The sequence below is a fragment of the Bos indicus x Bos taurus genome, chromosome 15 (assembly GCF_003369695.1).
Source record: "Bos indicus x Bos taurus breed Angus x Brahman F1 hybrid chromosome 15, Bos_hybrid_MaternalHap_v2.0, whole genome shotgun sequence".
In the NCBI taxonomy this organism is placed as follows: Eukaryota; Metazoa; Chordata; class Mammalia; order Artiodactyla; family Bovidae; genus Bos; species Bos indicus x Bos taurus.
In genome coordinates this window covers 79,857,693-79,876,997 of record NC_040090.1, presented here as the reverse complement: position 1 = coordinate 79,876,997, position 19,305 = coordinate 79,857,693, and the positions used below count along the sequence as shown (strand labels likewise).

General features: G+C 40.5%; 1 protein-coding gene across 2 annotated transcripts in view; it reads left to right on the top strand.

Annotated features, from left to right (window-relative positions):
- PDGFD (platelet derived growth factor D) overlaps positions 1-19,305 on the top strand; it is a 278,545-nt gene that overhangs the window by 179,109 nt on the left and 80,131 nt on the right. Inside the window, exons 2-3 of one of the 2 annotated variants that reach the window (XM_027563963.1) lie at positions 1,270-1,456; positions 6,702-6,882. In XM_027563963.1, the coding sequence (XP_027419764.1) occupies positions 1,270-1,456; positions 6,702-6,882 (368 nt within the window). Of the gene's footprint in view, positions 1-1,251; positions 1,457-6,701; positions 6,883-19,305 lie in introns of both variants that reach the window. The other variant, XM_027563962.1, reaches the window with a different exon arrangement.

The following is a 19,305-nucleotide window of genomic DNA, read 5'->3' as shown; positions in this document are numbered from 1 at the left end:
CCCCCTCTTTGGCTTTTGTTTGTTTGGTTGGTTTTGAGCTGTGTTAGGTCTTCACTGTGCCATGTAGGCTTCTCTAGTTGTTGCGTGGGCTTAGTTACTGTGGCATGTGGTATCTGAGTTCCCTGACCAGGGATTTAACCCATGTCTCCTGCATTGGAAGGTGGATACTTTATCACTGGCCCACAACAGAAGTCCCCAGAAGCCTTCCTGCTAAACAGTTGATTAACATATTTTGTATGTTATGTGTATTATATATTCTACAATAAAGTGAACTAGAAAAAATAAAATGTCAAGAAAGTCAAAAGAGAAAGTGCATTTACAATGTTGCTGATGAATTTATGGTTCTTGCTTTGTCATGAAAGGATTCAGAGATGAAGTGATAGTAAATGGATGTCTTTAAAGGCAGACACACTTCGCAGAGTGTGGGCCATCTCAGAAAGCAAGAAGAGAGCCTCAGTATACAGTGTGGATACTTTTTTGTGGACTGGGTAATTTCATAGGCTAATTAGTGGGAGGATTATTCCAATTATTTGGGGGAAGAGGCAGGGATTTCCAGGAATTAGGTCACAGCACAATATCTGACCTTTTATGGTTGGCCTCAAAATTCTCATGGTGCCAATGGGTGTGTCATTTAACATGCTAGCAAGCGTGAGATGAGGCGCTAGGTCTACTCCAAGTTGATGCTTCCGACATCTTGGACAAAGTTAGTTCTAACCAGTCTTCATCATGGTTATATCATGCCCTGCCTGCTTCTCCCCCTTCCCTCCTGTTTCAACTGTATGTGTGTGTGTGTGTGTGTGTATATATATATATATATATATATATATATATTTATCAAAAAAAATTCACAGACCCACACAGTTCAAACCCGTGTTGCTCAAGGGTCAGCTATATTACATGGAAAAAGGAAAGATGAACTATTTGAAATTACTTGCTCATTTTAATTCCAATTGAAATGAGTCTGAGTTCTGAGATGATCGTTAATTTTGCTTGTCAAAAATAATGTTAAGAGAGCTCCCAAAGTATCAAATATTAGGAGTCAAGTCTAGCTTTATGAAGAATTGAGGAGACAGGAGTAGTAGAAAAAAACATGGATATTGTTTGTTTAACCACAAAGCTGCCATTTGGCCTTAATGTTTTTAAACACAATCAAGAAGTGCTTTGCAATGTGATGTGTTTTAAACTGTTCTTTTTTTGCTTTCCTGTAATTGGAGCAACATACTAATTTCTACAAGTTGTGACTACTAACAGAGAGCAATCACCTCACAGACTTGTACCGAAGAGACGAGACCATCGAGGTGACAGGACATGGCCACGTGCAGAGTCCCCGCTTCCCAAACAGCTACCCTCGCAACCTGCTTCTGACCTGGCGGCTCCACTCCCAGGAGAAAACAAGGATACAGCTAGCCTTTGACAATCAGTTTGGATTAGAGGAAGCCGAAAATGATATCTGTAGGTGAGTGTGAAATGAAATCCATATTAGGGTAAAATTCCAAGGTGAAGAAAAGATTTAAAACATTGCATCAAAGTTCTCATTTGGGCCCTATCCAAAATACGTGACTTCTTTTTCAAAAAGCCTTTATGTCCGTCCTAATGTGCAACATAAATTGAAGCACAGTCTCTGTGGAGGCCTGGTAACCTGGCAAGACTCACAGAAGCTCACTCTTGCAACTGGCAGAGCCAGGCTGTGTGACTTCCAGAGAAGGGGGATCTGGGTGATTCTTTTTTCTGGGCCAGGCCTAGAACCACCTTTGTGAGCAGCTGGACACATCTGGTCTCCCAGGTCATCAGCAACCATGTCCCATGGCCCGGGTGTGAGCTTCCCAGGACTTGAGGAGTGTACCCGCTGCTGGGTTCCAGGAAGTGACCCAGCGCTGGGAGAGGGTGATGGCGAAGACCCTGCCAGGCCGTTACCTGAAATAATAATTTTAAGGCCTCAGATACATGTAAAAAGAAAGAGAAGGCAAGCTCCCAAGGCCAGTGTGCTCCTCCTCAGAGGTCTGTTTCTTCCTGCAATTTCGGGGTTAGCAGAAAATGAAAGCTGCACTGAGATAGTCTTCTCCCTTTTGAGCATATTTTTCAGAGCAAGTCTTGACTGCTGTTCTTCAAATTGTCCGCTCACAGCATCTTATTCCTTTAATTAGCATGTGTAAGATGCGGAGGATTTTTTTTTTCCTCCTTGTACTTCACTGCGTACACTTGTTCTGCATTGCCAATGAACTACTACTAAACTGCTAAATCCTTTCAGTAGGTTTATTTTACTTTGAATAATAAAAATCATGTGCCTCAAATTTGGCTATCCTCTGTTGTGTGTTTATTACACTGACAGTTTTTATTATGTTGCTATTTTTTTCAAGAATAATAGCACTCACTATTATTTTCTAGGACCATAGAGGCTAATGTATGCTGGAAAGTAAAGATGAATACATGCAGGAAGAGCCAGTTAATATTTACAGAGAGAATAAGCTTGAGGAGATCTTGTGTCTTTTCAACCTTGAAAGGGAGAATTCATTTTCTGTGCTTAAAAAAAAGGGAGAGAGAGAGAGATCATGTAAACAAACAACAAGGCCAGTGTTAAAAGATTATTAAAGATAATGTCATTGAAGAGATACTGGTCTCCACTCCCACACAGGGTTTTGGTCTGGTAGTGACTAAACCCTTTGGGCGTCCTGACCTTAAAAATAGAGGAAATTAAGGATGACTTTTCCCCCAATTGTTGGTCAATTGCTAAGTGGTGTCCAACTCTTTGCAAGCCCATGGACTGCAGCACACCAGGCCTCCCTGTCCCTAACCATCTCCCGGAGTTTGCTCAAATTCATGTCCATTGAGTCGTTGATGCTATCTAACCATGTCATCCTCTGTCGCCCCCTTCTCCTCCTGCCTTCAATCTTTCCCAGCATCAGGGTCTTTTCCAGTGAGTCAGCTCTTTGCACCAGGTGGCCAAAGTACTGGAGTTTCAGTTTCAGCATCAGTCCTTCCAATGAGTATTCAGGGTTGATTTCCTTTAGGATGGACTAAAGGATCCCCAGACCATTCATCAAATCAAGTTGCTCCTAAAAATTTATAGAGGGAGGTAGAGAAGTAAGAGGCAGAGGAGAAAGGAAGAAGGGGAAGAGATCAGGACCCTCCTTGAAAACCAAAATGGAGCTTTGAGAATGAAAATTGTGCTAATAGGTTATCTAAAAGACAAAAGTGACCTCTTGTGTTATTAAAGTTTCAAGTATACTTTTGCTTAGTGTAGTGAATATGATTCACATACATTGTATATAAAATGAAATGAAGTTGTTTCTTCCCATCTGTTGCAAAACTTCCTTGATGTCTACATTGTAATATTTATTGCTCTAATGATGATTCTATCTTAGTACTTTTCACTTTCCAACCACCATATATCAAGTAGTTAATTTGCGTAGTGCTCAAGAGATATTCAGCTGGTAAAATTACATAAACCTTCTTATTTTGTTCATTAGGAAACAGAGGCAAAGGAGATAAAGGCCCCATAGACTATTTTCAATGAAACTGAGTCAGCATTTTATTATGCTTACCTGCTTCTTAGATCACCCTGCCCCATCCAATAAGAGCTCTGAGGTGTATGAAGACTAGTTAAACCGTATTGGGTTTTCTTCATATTCAGATGTGATGGTTCTCATGCTGACTCCTTTTGGTAATCATGACAGGAAAATATAAAGTAGATATGAGATTTCTGCCACTGTTCACCCTGAGTGTGTGCCCTGAGTGTTCATCGTGTGCCCTGTGACTTTAGCATCTGAAGTCATATGGGGAAAAGGTGACTGAAGGGCAGGGTGCTGAGGACCAGAACTGAAAGGCACACAGTTCAGCTCTCAAGTAGAATGTTTGAAGATGTGGGGTATCTCAGAAGAAGTGATTCTGTCTCTGAACGTGTTTTACTCTGCAACGAAAGAGTGGAATATTGTGCAGGGACTTTGAGGATCTAATGGCTGCATGGAATATCTAAAATGCCTCTCCTGTCTTTTTCAATCCTGCAATTCTCTGTTTCTCTGACCAGTGTCAATGATGTTCAATCCTGCAATTCTCTGTTTCTCTGACCAGTGTCAATGATGAACCCACGGTCTTACCCTCATTCACACACAGCCCAGATATGTTCAATACTGGCTAGAGCACATCACTGCTAAAGGCATGTGCTTTTGATTATGATAAATGTCATTGTTTATGATATAATCCTTCCAAAAGATAGGTTCCACAAAGAGAAAATAGTTGTTTATTTTATAATTTTATCATTTATTTTCTACAATGAAATTGTTGATTTTTCATGCTGTGTAGGTATAGACCATTTCCTTTCCTACAGAAATGCTGGATGTGGTAAATTAATTCCAAATGGGAATTTGTTTAAAAATTTGATATAGTAAACATGTGGGTATATAATTGAAGCTACAGGCTTACCCAGTGGCTCAGCAGTAAAGTATCCGCCTGTAATGCAGGAGATGCTTGTTCAATCCCTGAGTTGGGAAGATCCCCTGGAGGAGGTCCTGGCAACCAACTCCAGTATTCGTGCCTGGAGAATCCCATGGACAGAGGTGTCTGGAGGGCTGCAGTCCATAGGATCAAAGAGGGGACATGACTGAAGCAACTGAGCATGCACACATGCACACAACTGGAGCTACATATCCTAAAACATGACAAGAGATTATATTTATTGGCTTCTCCAGGAAAACCTTTATAAGCTAGATGCTCAGAAAGTAGTCTATTTTGATTTTTAACAATTTAGGAAGAGTTATGAGGCTTCCCAAAATATCAATAACCTCAGATATGCAGATGACACCACCCTTATGGCAGAAAGTGAAGAGGAACTCTAAAGCCTTTTGATGAAAGTGAAAGTGGAGAGTGAAAAAGTTGGCTTAAAGCTCAACATTCAGAAAACGAAGATCATGGCATCCGGTCCCACCACTTCATGGGAAATAGATGGGGAAACAGTGGAAACAGTGTCAGACTTTCTTTTTCTGGGCTCCAAAATCACAGCAGATGGTGACTGCAGCCATGAAATTAAAAGATGCTTGCTCCTTGGAAGGAAAGTTATGACCAACCTAGATAGCATATTCAAAAGCAGAGACATTATTTTGCCAACAAAGGTTCATCTAGTCAAGGCTATGGTTTTTCCTGTGGTCATGTATGGATGTGAGAGTTGGACTGTGAAGTAGGCTGAGCGCCAAAGAATTGACACTTTCGAACTGTGGTGTTGGAGAAGACTCTTGAGAGTCCCTTGGACTGCAAGGAGATCCAACCAGTCCATTCTGAAGGAGATCAGCCCTGGGATTTCTTTGGAAGGACTGATGCTAAAGCTGAAACTCCAGTACTTTGGCCACCTCATGGGAAGAGTTGACTCATTGGAAAAGACTCTGATGCTGGGAGGGATTGGGGGCAGGAGGAGAAGGGGACGACAGAGAATGAGATGGCTGGATGGCATCACTGACTTGATGGACATGAGTCTGAGTGAACTCCGGGAGCTGGTGATGGACAGGGAGGCCTGGCGTGCTGTAATTCATGGGGTCGAAAAGAGTCGGACACGACTGAGCAACTGATCTGGTCTGATCTGATGAGGCTTCCCTGTTAGCTCGACTGGTAAAGAATCTGCCTGCAATCCAGAAGACCCCTGATCAATCCCTGGGTTGGGAAGATCCCCTAGAGAAGGGATAGACTACCCACTCCAGTATTCTTGGGCTTCCCTGTTGGCTCAGATGGTAAAAAATCTCCCCGCACACTGTTTACAATAGCTAGGACATGGAAGCAACCTAGATGTCCATCAGGAGGCAAATGGATAAGAAAGCTGGGATACACAATGGAATATTACTCAGCCATTAAAAAGAATGCATTTGAACCAGTTCTAATGAGATGGATGACTGGAGCCTATTATACAGAGTGAAGTAATTCAGAAAGAAAAACACCAATACAGTATACTAACACATATATATGGAATTTAGAAAGATGGCAACAATGATCCTATATGAGAGATAACAGAGACACAGATATAAAGAACAGTCTTTTGGACTCTGTGGGGGAAGGCAAGGATGGGATGATTTGAGAGAATAGCATTGAAACATGTATATTATCATATGTGAAACAGATCTCCTGTCCAGGTTCGATGCATGAGACAGGGTGCTCAGGGCTGGTGCACTGGGATGACCCTGAAGGATGGGGTGGGGAGGGAGGTGGGAGGGGGTTAAGGATGGGGAACATATGTACACCCATGGCTGATTCATGTAAGTGTATGGCAAAAACCACTACAATGTTGTAAAGTAATTAGCCTCCAATTAAAAAAAAAAAAAAAGAATCTCCCTGCAATGCAGAAGACCTGGGTTTGATCCCTGGGTTGGGAAGATCCCCTGGAGGAGGGCATGGCAACCCACTCTAGTATTCTGGCCTGGAGAATCCCATGGACAGAGGAGCCTGGTGGGCTACAGTCCATGGGGTCACAAAGAGTCGGACACGACTGAGCAACTTTCACTCACTCAAGGAGAATAGGCTGAAAGTGTATAAAAGTTTTTCCTCAGAATAGATTGTTGAAGTTTGAATTTGAGAAATCTAATCCAAGAACTGATTTTCCTTCTAAACTTCATTTCAGATAATAGGTCATAAGAAATCACATATGTTAGTTTTAATTTCTCAATGAAAGTATGAATTTCAAAGTCTATTTTAATCAAAACTTATTTATGTTAAATTGGTACCAGGTATGATTTTGTAGAAGTTGAAGACATATCTGAAACCAGTACTGTTATTAGAGGACGATGGTGTGGACACAAGGAAGTTCCTCCAAGGATAATATCGAGAACAAACCAGATTAAAATAACGTTCAAGTCTGATGACTACTTTGTGGCTAAACCTGGATTCAGGATTTATTATTCTTTTGTGGTAAGTAGCGTAACCACCCTATGATTAAAAGCAGACACTGGTTAAATGAAGTTTGGAGATCATTTTCTGTGATTAAATTCAGTGGTGTGAAACTGAACGGTGTTAATTGCCTGTGGCATGCTTTGTCCCTGCTTTGTGGCCAAAATGTCAAAACTTTCTTTAGTGAGGAATGCCATTTTAGATCTGTTCAATCAATGCTTGGGGCCCAAGCATTTGGAAAGAAAGCACAGTGAATAGAAAAAGTAAAATTGTTTACAGTAAAGCATATACCGTTTTCCCTTTGATTCAGCAAAATAAATGTACAGCCAAAGAGAAGCTTTGTGATATTTGAGAAATTGTCTATGTAATTCCAATCACAGAAGAGTTCCAATTTTAGTTTAAATTATGACCCAAATTTGGGAATGACCTATGGTATAATCATAGAACCTCAGAGTTAGCAAGCATCTTAAAGACTGGAATATAATTCAGGACCCAAAGGTTGATTTTTGCTTACTCTACCCATGTTTATTTTTGCTCTCACGTCTGCACCTCGGCAGCCATTTTAAACTTTAAATGCTTCTGTTAGAAGATATTCAACCTCATATTGACGTATAATCTACCTTGTAGTTAAGTCTAGTTGTTGGGTCATACATGGTCATGGATCTCCTTTACTCAGTCATTCATTAGTAAAACAATATAAAGTTCCTTGGAGGAGGAAATGCCAACCCACGCTAATATTCTTGCCTGAAAAATTCCATGGACAGAGGAGCCTGGCGGGCTATAGTCCATGGGGTCACAAAGCAACTGAGCACATGCCCACACGTAAAGTTCCTGCTTATTATCAGACACTCTGATAGGTGTAGTAGACAAAAGGCAAGCAAGAAGACAGGGTCCTTGACCCTCCTGGAGTTGATAGTCTGGTGGAAGTGACAGTTAAAAAGCAGTAAGAACTAATGATGAGTAATGAGACAGAAGGACTGGGTGTTGCAGATGAAGCGCAGGGAGAAGTTGGGATAATTTTGCCTACGTGTTACCTTTAGGATAGATTAAATATCTCCGAATCCTTGAGTCGTTCATAGCATATTGGCTCTTGCTCACCTGGCAGCGTCACTAACTCTCATTCAGTTTATTGCTACCCCTTTTCAAAATGTGGTTGCCAAAATGGAACACAGTACTACAAATGGAGTCAATTTGTGGGGTTTTTCCTCATATGAGTTAAATTTAGAGTAGGAAAAAATCTTGATTTTTTCAAATCTAATGTGGTTTCTTCTCTTTTATTTTGCATTATGATAAGTTATTAAATACTAAGTGAATTCTACATCAGAATACTATAAATGAAAAAATGCATGTGGTGATCCTGGTTCTACTTTAATTTGGGAATAATCCATCAAGCATGATATACATTATTGCATACTCATGCAGTGCTGCTCAGCATTAAAATGGAAGTATGAACCTTTGGTTTCTGCATTTCTTTGCCTTTAATGTGTTCAGTGATGCATCTGTTCTCAATTTTTCATGGACAAAGCAGTCTCAGCATGTTGGACTGGTGATGTGGCAGAATGGCTTAGTTAAGGACCTGTTTTATTCCCTCAACGTATCAAGGACTGTTAGTGCTCGTGTATATGCTTTTTGTGAAGCTTTGGTTATGACTAAGTTAAATGATCCATAAGTCAGTTAGAAACACACTAACTCTAGTATTATGTCTTTAAGGCAAAATAACTCCTTTTCGTTGAAACAGGCAGTGCAGATGTGGATTTAAGGAAAAGGGAGTATTTTCGTTTGAGGTGTTTTGGCTTATAGTGCAGGCTTGTCACTCATTTCCTGGCTGCTGTTAAGTGGAGTGTTGGACAGACTATAGTTTGGATGTAAACTCTTTGGCACGACTCCACTCACTCACTTATTCACCTCCACTAGTACATTCAGTTGTGTTTTTTAGAAATGATGGCTGTCGTACATTTTTTTGTTATACCAGCCTCTTGGTCTGCATTCATTGCAAATAGCTCCAGGCTCCCTTTTCGCTCCTAATAGGCTTCTGGCACTAAATATGATCAATTAGGGCCAAAGTGCTTTGGTGGCTGAATTCCAAGAGGTAGAGTGAGCGTAACCTTCAGGTGTATATAAACTCTAGATCTGTGTGACTTTTTGATAAACTCTTCTATTTGAACCTTGTTCAACAGGGATCGTTTATGATTTGACCAATGTTTTGGAAAGGTCATTTTATTCATGCTTAAATTTTTCTTGGAAAACCTTTAAAGCAGAGTTTATGAAATCAAATGCTACAGAGACCAGACTTTAAACTCTTAGTGAAAAAAAAAAAAAAAAAACACACTTAGCCCTATATAAAATTAGAGGGAGACAGTGGGATTAAAAATAGTGAGCTCTGATGTATATAAGTCATATCATTATGCTTCCCACATTATACAGTGCTGTATGTCAATTATATCTCATGAAACTAGAAAAAATGACAAGCCTCCTTTAGGTGTATTTAAATAATGAATTTTAAAATGTTGTATAGACCTACAAAGCCTCTCGAATTTGGAGGCAGCTGTTTTGCAATTGCTCCTTTAAGGCATGGCAGGTGCTGGGGAAATTTGGACTGATAATAATTCCTGAGCAATCACTGTGCTCTTAGAAAATGGTGCATAGCTATTTGGATAAGTCAAAACCACCTCCCTTCTCATCTCTACCTTTCCACTTCTCAGCCTTCCATCAAACGCCTCTCTTCTTCCTACCTCAAGACTCTCCTGTTGTACAAGGGCCTCCCTTGAGGCTATAAGTTACAGGTGCCCAGGACCATAAGAGCCCACTGCACTAGAACCACATCTACATGGTTCCCATGCTTATAACATTTTTATAATAAGTCTAGTGTACATTTTTAGTCTATTTTTCACTCCAGCAAAGTATGGGAGACTGACTAATGGGATAACATCATGATCATTTAGTTTTGGTTAGCAATTATTCTTATAATTGCTACAATTTTGTCTGATGTGCTCATTCAATGATTTACCTTTTTTTCCAACACCTATCACATTCTTTCCTAGGGCAAGGCAGCACAGCCATAGGGGACCACATTGCTACAAAGCTAATTTTGATTCAAAGAATGTTTCCCCAATTATTAATGTGTCATGTAGAATGAGTCTCTTACCTTTTGGTTGTATAACCATAAAATGTGGATAATAATTGGAGTTGGTGTGAGATTTTAAATTAATAGCAAATACTTATAATAGCACCTAGGATATAGTGGGAGTGCTCAATAAATAATGGTGATAATGGTCCTATCTTTGCCATCGCTAAGTGTGTGTGTGTGTGTGTGTGTCTCCTCCAGATATGATCAATAGCAATGACCCATTTGAAGGTAGGACAAGTGTCCTGTGTGTATTCTACACAGTGCCTTATACATGGCTAGTGATGATCTTTGTTGAATTGACTCCTACTGAGAAAATGATTCAATTTCATATTTCAATTTTTTCTCTCCTACTGAGTTTTCTTTCCTAATTTCACTCAGTTGAGGAGGATAGATAACCATCAGCACTTCCCAGCTGGCACAGTAGTAAAGAGTCTGCCTGTCAATGCAGGAGGTGCAAGAGACATGTGTTCAGTCTCTGGGTTGGGAAGATCTCCTGGAGTAGGACATGGCAACCCACTCCAGGATTCTTGCCTGGCAAATTCCATGGACAGAGGAGCCTGATGGCCTATAGTCCATGGGGTCACAAGGAGTCGGACACGACAGACCACACAACACAGTAAAAACAACAGATACCATCAGAGAGCATAATGAAGCAGAATGGATAGTGTTATCAAATTGTTAGCAAAATGTGTTTGTCTAAATAAATTAGGCTCTGCCATCGCAAATTTAGTTTACTGGGGAATGAATGGATTGATTGGATTGTTAGGAATCTTTTTGAAGACCATTAAGTAGATTATTGGAAAGGTGTCAGTTATTAGACTCCAAGCGTGTGGTGTGCAAAGAAGTCTGCAAGCATGTGTGTGAATTTCAGCTCTGCTTCTTACTGACCAAAGGCTCAGTTTTGTCATCTGTAAGATTGTGATCATGCTGCCTGATATACAATTAACTAGATATTGGGTTAAGTAATGTTTGTAAAGCACCCTGCCTGGAACTTGGTAAAATTACACAAATACCTACTGTTCTTATTGTTATCATTATCACTGGTGTAATTATTAATGTATCATCAGGTGATAAGTGAACTTGGCAGACATATACAAACAGCCCAGTTGTCATTGTGTGTGTGTATGTATGCACATATACACATACTTCTGACCATAATTCACTTCTGACCTCCAAAGTAAAAGTATTTCATTTCATATTGTGACAAACATTAAAAAAGCCTTTTATTTGTATATATGTGTTTAATGAAAGTGAAAGTGAAGTCGCTCAGTCATGTCTGACTCTTTGCGCCTCCATGGACTGTAGCCCCCCCCAGGCTCCTCCATCCATGGAATTTCCCAGGCAAGAATACTGGAGTGGGTTGCCATTTCCTTCTCCAGGGGATCTTCCTGACTCAGGGATCGAATCCGGGTCTCCCACATTGCAGGCAGATGCTTTTACCATCTGTGCCACCAGGGAAACCTGTGTTTAATGAAAAGTATATTTTAATTCAAAAAATTATTTTTAAAACTTGTATTGATATATAGATGATTTACATTAAAATATTAAATATTAAAGTAAAAATTAAATTACTTGAAAGCTAGCCCATTTGTTTTATTAACAACCTCTAGTTTATTTTTTAAATTGAATTTAATAATACCTTATAAATATTTTCTAAGATTAAAAAAGCAATTTTATCTGTTACTAACTGTGTACCTCTGTAGTTTGAATCAACTTCAAGTAGCACAGTCAAAATTTCCATTGAGGTTTAAACTCCACATGAATCATGGTTTTGCATTATAAATAATTATTTAAAATAGATGCAGAAAAGGAAGGGGATGGAAAAGAAGAAGATGAGGTTGCAAAGAAAAAGGAAGAATAAGGCCAATGAGTTAATAACGAAGATTCTGATTTGTAATAGCTTTCACAGATTCTAATTTTGCTCACCTAAAACTTGCCAGTTGGTGAAACAAAAACAAAATAATGATGGGCAATTCATTATTATTGCCATAAACTAAATTCTCAAAGCTAGAAACTAAAGGACCTTATTCATTTTCTCTACAAAATATGGAAATTCCATGTTTATTTCCATTGTCAGATCAAAATTGTTGAAGGTTTTTTAACATCCGTGGTTGTTCTGATCACATCAGCCAGGACTATTTGTAGAGCCAAGGATGGTCAAGATGAGGATGGTCATCACAAGGCAGATCCTGTTTCCCTCCACTTCATTTCAGTATATCCTACTGAAGGTTTGGCAATAAGAGAGATGCAGTATTATTTATTAAATACCTACTGTATGCTAGACCAAGCTCAGTCTAGGGTCCTGGAAATACAGCTGTGAGAAAGATAGGCAGATCTTTGTCCTCAGGATCTCATATAGTTGTTCAGTCACTCAGTCGTGTCTAACTGTTTGTGACCCCATGGACTGCAGCACGCCAGGGCTCCCTGTCCATCGCCAACTCCTAGAGCTTACTCAAACTCATGTCCATTGAGTCAGTGATTCCATCCAACCATCTCATCCTCTATCGTCCCCTTCTCCTCCTGCCTTCAATCTTTTCCAGCATCAGGGTCTATTCTAATGATTTAGCTCTATGCAGCAGGTGGCCAAAGTATTGGAGTTTCAGCTTCAGCATCTGTCCTTCCAATGAATATTCAGGGTTTATTTCCTTTAGGATGGACTGGCTTGATCTCCCTGCAGTCCAAGGGACTCTCCAGAGTCTACTCTAACACCACAGTTCAAAAGCAGCAATTTATCATTGCTCAGACTTCTTTATGGTCCAGCTCTCTCATCCATCCATGATTACCAGAAAATCCATAGCTTTGACTATACTTCATTGGCAATGTCTCTGCCTTTTAATACACTGTCTGGGTTTGTCATAGCTTTTCTTACAAGAAGCAAACATTTTAATTTCTTGGCTGCAGTCACATCTGCAATGATTTTGGAGCCCAAGAAAATAAAATCTATCACTGTTTCCATTGTTTCCCCATCTATCTGCCATGAAGTGATGGATCTGGATGCCATGATTTTAGTTTTTTTTTGAATGTTGAGTTTTAAGCAACTTTTTCATTTTCCTCTTTCACCTTCATCAAGAGACTCTTTACTTCTTCTTAGCATTCTGCCATAAGGGTGGTGTCATCTGCATATCTGAGGTTATCGCTGTTTCTCCCTGCAATCTTGATTCCAGCTTGTGCTTCATCCAGCCTGGCATTCCACATGATGTACTCTGCATATAAGTTAAATAAGCAGGGTGACAATACACAGCCTTGTTGTACTCCTTTCCCAATTTTGAACCAGTCTATTGTTCCATGTCCGGTTCTAACTGTTGCTTCTTGACCTTCATACAGGTTTCTCAGCAGGCAGGTAAGGGGTCTGGTAGAAACAAACAATAAACATTTATGTAAACAAGAGAGTAAGTACATATATACAAACATAAAATTTTTTTGAGATTCAATAGTAACTAGAAAGAGGATAAAAGAGAATATTTTCACAGAGGATGACTGGAAAAAGACCCGCTCCACTTAGAGAGTCAAGGGAGATCTGTGTGTGTAAAATTTGAGTTGATACCGAAAGAGGAGCCAGCAGCACCAACAGCATGTGGAAGTATGCGAGAAATGCTTTAAGAAAAAAGGCAACAAATGCTAAACCCTGAAACAGAAAAAAGAAGAATCTTTTCTTTGATAGCAGTGAATCTCTTGGCATCTTGGGATTCCAGCCACTGTAAGGAGGCAAACATAAGAGAGGGAAGTAAAACAGTAGCTGATCCTCCCTCAGTCGAGTGTCAGAAGGTTTTCTTATCCTCATCTGACCCCATCCTGTTTTGTATGTTTCTCAAACCTTTTAGTACTGAGACCAGGTGAGGTAGCTAAAATCAGAGAGTTAGCTCAGGGCAGATACTAAGAAAGTATCAACAAGATAACAAAGTGTGGAGCAGAAAGAAAACCCAGGATCATGGTCTGTGTCAGACAGGATGAGAGTACACGCATACCCCTAAAGGCCCCAAGTGAGGGTCGGAGCAGTAGGATGCCAAGTTGGCAAGCCCAGGGGCATCAAAGGATACTGGTTGAAGCAATCATTCCTAAGGCCAGAGTCTTGTTGCAACAATTCTTAGGCAAAGGTAGATAAGTATTCTTATTTAAAGTTTTACAGATGTTCTAAAATTTCACCAATTACAAAGAACATTTTTTGATAAACTAGGAGTCTCATTGGGAAGGTTAAGTGAATCAGTTATTTTAATCAACTTGTGTTCAGAAAACCTGAATACATAATGAGAACTTTGATTGAGTTCTTAAGAGAGTAAAAAGCAAAATTCAATATAGTCCTGGGGCAAAGGATAATTTAACAAGGAGCATGGCTAGGTCTAGAAGCAAATGACAGGAGGAGAATAAAGGGAAACGGGCTCTTGCAGATGGAGTGGGGAGCAGAAGACGAGGGGGTAAAGATAGGATTAAGGAAGCAGGAGAAGACAAGAAAGTGAGGTAGAATGAAATCCTATGACAGTATTTTCCCCTGTGGGATTCAGGGTATTTTTGCTAGTTGTATATTCATTTCAATGTATTATTCAAAGGGCTTTTTATTGGGCACCTACTATTTTTCATGGACTTTGATAAATACTGGGTAGTGCACAAAACACAACAAGGTTCCTACTCTTGTAGAACTTACAGTTTGGTAGACACAGTCCTGATGATGATAAAAATATATTATAAAATAATAATAAGAGCATATAACTCTGGGTTATTGTGAGGAATAAATATACAGGGCAATGTATGTGAAGTGTTTAATGCAGCATGTGGCATATTATAATCTGCTTCTATTAAACCATGCATTGCATGAAGACTGATTGTAAGAAAAATACAGAATCTTGGAGAACCAATGCTTAGACCAACCCTCTTCTTTTATAAGTGAGGCAGTGAACTCAGGTTGGGTAACTTTACTAGTGAAACAGTGAACACAGCTTGTGAGTTTGTGATCACAGAGCTCACACATGTGTTATCCAAGAGATGAAAGCTGTGGACCCTATCCAAAGAAAAATAAATATATCTAAAGTTGCACAGAGTACCAGGGAAGCCCCCTAAATCTTATCTGTGATGGCCCTTAGATGCAGTTGAGAACCCCACACATATTGCCTCTGCATGTTCTCTGATTTGGGGAATGTTTTCTTCCACGTTGGCTAGTCCTCCCCAACATAAGCAGTGTTTGAAATAGTACTTTATTACTGTAATTAATTTTCCTCATAAAACCCATGCACTAATCACATGAGCAGATGACTCCCCAGGCACTGAGTAAACACATTTCCAACCTTGTGAGGGATGCTGTATAATGACACCTGGACAGTCCAGTATCCTGTTTATCTAGCATTAAGTTATACAACTTGCCACAAGTAAACTTTTTATCCCTAAAAATCATAAAGATGCACTGATATTAAATAACTGGACCTCTTTATATACATACCATTTTTTCTCTATAACTGTGCTTTTTGATGTACTAATATTTTGGTAGATGAAGAAAGTGAGAAAGTTGAAGAAGGAAAAAGCTATTCAATTATATTAGAAGGTGATTTGCATATTAAAAATATGCTTAAAGAAAGAGCAGTATTTATTTCTTAAAAAGGTTTGAAGAAGTGAATCTCAGTAAGAAAATATCTCTACCTAATGTTCACTTATCAATTCAACAGATAATTCTGAGAACTCACTGTGGATAATAAGAAGAAAATTATATTCCTTTGAGGGAGAAAGACATATTAATTATAAAACACTGTGAATTGCAGTGATGAAATGTGCATGGAATATTCTGGGCACACAAGGAAGAAGAATGCTTAATCTCACAAAAATGGGACTTGCTGCTCTAAGGGAAGAAAAAAAAAAGTATTTTTTTTTCCCTCTACCCGCATAGGTTCTGTTTTCAACTGTGTAAATTAGACTGACAGAAACCAAATCAACAAGAAAAGCAAACAAATTATTCACACATACATATCACACACACGTGGGAGTTACTCAGTTGAGTAAATCAAAGTGGTGGTTAGAACCTGGGCTTATATAACATTTTAACCAAAGGATAATACATTTTCAGAGAAGTGACAAGACAATGGAAAAGGACTTTGAAGATTCTAGGGCAGAACGTTTTGGAAAGGTAAATATATGGGAGAACAAATGGAAGCAAAGGACTAGTGAGAAAAGTTTGTTATGTGGACTCTGGCGCCTCAGTAGGCTGCTAAGGGTGCACAGTCATCTCTGATGAGGGCTGAGGTGCGACCTTTGTGAACATATGTGTTTCTAGGCACATAGGGGGAGAACAGAGACCTTTCCTGAGCCTGCTTCTCAGTTGCCTTCAGCTCAATATAATTCTTAGGCCGAAGTGGCATATTTGAGGGTGGCGTATTCCACTACGCTTCTCTGGACTGGGTCAGGGAGGGGAGCAGACCCTGAGAAGAGAATGCTGCCTAAACAAAAGCACGAAGTCAGAGAAGCCAGGCGTTTCAGACTATTCTGATGAACTAATTCAAAGGGTTTCAGCTTGAGGCTGCTAAGCATTTACTACCTTTCTTTATTCTTGCCAGTAGAAAGGAGATGCATGCATGCATGCTAAGTTGCTTCAGTCATGTCTGACTTTTTGCAGCTGTATAGACTGTAGCCCTCCAGGCTCGTCTGTCCACGGGATTCTCCAGGCAAGAATACTGGAATGGGTTGTCATGGCTTCCTTCAAGAGATCTTTCCATTCCAGGAATCAAACCCACATATCTTACTTCTCCTGCATTGGCAGGTGGTTTTTTTTTTTTTTTTTTACTACTAGAGTCACCTGGGAAGCCCAGAAAACAAAAGAAGTCAAAAGATGATCAAAGAAGCAACTTTATTAATGGTGGTCCATAAAATGCCAAAGCTCAGGACTTCTTGTAAAACTGGAGTGGAGAATTAGGCTGTGACCCAAGGCCAAAGTATGGGTGCACCAATACTGTCATACAAATTCAGGATCAAGGATTCTTTCCAGGGCTCTAGGGGGTATACTTGGGAGAAGGCAATGGCACCCCACTCCAGTACTGTTGCCCGGAAAATCCCATGGATGGAGGAGCCTGGTAGGCTGCAGTCCATGGGATCACTAACAGTCAGACACGACGGAGCGACTTCACTTTCACTTTCCACTTTCATGCATTGGAGAAGGAAATGGCAACCCACTCCAGTGTTCTTGCCTGGAGAATCCCATGGACGGAGAAGCCTGGTAGGTTGCAGTCCATGGGGTCGCACAGAGTCGGACATGACTGAAGCAACTTAGCAGTAGCAGCAGTAGCAGGGGGTATACTTACATGCCCCTCCAACCACAGGGAAGATCACAGGCCTGGTGACAGATAGTTTCCAGCAGCGGGGAGAATGCACTGAGGACAGGACAGCTGACTCCAGGCCCAGCCATGCTCAGCAGACGGAGCAGAGGAGAGCTGAGACCCTTTCCAGGGGCTAACATCAGAATCAGGCCACCCCAGAGAGCAAGGGGGAGAGGGGATGGGGGTGGGAGGCAAGACAAAAGAAGTGACGAAGACAAGGAATCTATGAAGGAGAAAAACAAAAATGTCTATTAATCTTTATATCTGTGGACTGAGGGAGTAACATGGAGAGAAGCTTTTCTCCTCCAGAAGAGTAAGCAGAGCTCTTTGTGCCCCTGAAGGGTCCAAACCCACAGTGAATTTTGTGGTTTGTTTTTTTTTTTTCAATCAGTCATCTTTGCTGGCAGTCCTTGGGGACTCAGTCCTACCCACCTCTGGTCCTAAGGAGAACTGGGCGACCCCCTTCTTCTATATAAGAATCAGCTATTCTGTCTGGGAAATTGAAGATTCCTGGAACACTGGGGAGATGCCAGTCTTCTCTCCCAGGTGAACCAAAGAATGATTAATCAATCATAGACAGGACTCATTTAGCCTTGAAAATAACCACTCGTGACATCCCTTTATCAGTAGGAACGTGGTGAATTAAGGCTGACCTCCATTCAACATTGCTTCTTTCACCTGTGAGAAAATTGCGTTATGTATTCAAAGTGACTCTTCCCTTATTTTGCAATTGAAAATAGGAGCCAGGCAGGAAAAAAAAAAAATAGAGATTGAAAAGGCATGGAAAAAGAGAGAGACATGAATACCTGATCAGGTGATCAGTGCTCCTTGGCTGGGCCCTGCTTGCTGCTTCCTGACTGGTCTCCCGCCCCCCGTCTCCCTGACTTCAGTCTCTCCTGCACGTGACTGCCAGAGGAAGAAGCAAAGCTGTAATCAGGACACTTTCAGCTGAACACTTGTGAATGAGTTTTAGTTTCCTGTGGAGTACTGTGCAGATGCCTCACTCAGACACCGAGCTGTCTGTGTTCTGATCCTCCTCATGTTCTAGCTTCGGTTCTGCCCTCTCCTTCCTCAGATTGCTCAGTCCAGACCTGCAGCCGTATGACCAGGCGGTCCATACTTCATGATTGTCCTCCTCTAATCTCTCCAGTTAACTTTCCCACAGACACTTCTTCAAGAATCCAAGCCCTCCTCTCTCTGTCAGACATATTCATGTCAAAGATACCACTTGTCCTTAGCTCCTCACCCACAAATACGCCTTCCCTTTGTCAGGCACCCATCTTGCTAGTCTTTGTCAACATTATGGTTTTTCAAAGAAGTAATGTGTAGATATCCCAGCTGTTTTTGAAAATACATAGAAAAGTAAAAAATTAAAACCCACCAATAGCTCCCATCATCAAGTACAACCACTGTGGATATTGTGGATCTTTCTTTCCAGCTGTTTTCTTATCCCATAGAAACCTATGCACAGGTCTCAGTGTCTCCATTGGAGTGAAAGCTCCTGGAGGGCTGGGAGCACCTTATTCCTGTAGGTCTATCACAGGGCATTGTACTAAGTATGTCTTAACATGTTTCATTGAGCTGAACCAACAAGTATTCATTGAGTACCTGTGATGCATCTGATCACTTGGAGTAGAAGCAATATATGGGGCTGGCCAAAAAGTTTGTTTGAGTTTTTGCATAGGCTGCTGAGGAAAAGCCTAAATGAACTTTTTGGCCAACCCAATATAAAAGCAATCCCCAATGATCTATAAAGAGACAATTGATTGTCTTTTTTCAGACTTAGGGCCAGAAAAACTCGCTTGCTCTCACTCTGTTGTTATAGTCATATCAATTTACCAATGAACCTCAGCGGTTTGGTCCAAGATTCGCTGGGCATTGGAAGGGGTGGGGGTGTGAATGGAGGAGTAGTGGCCACTAGAGGGGTCAAATGTCAGGGGAATTGTGGAATGGAACCAGGTACCCTTATTCTAAAATCTGCCTCCACTACATTTAATTGCATATGTAACAGCCTGCATGTGTAACAGT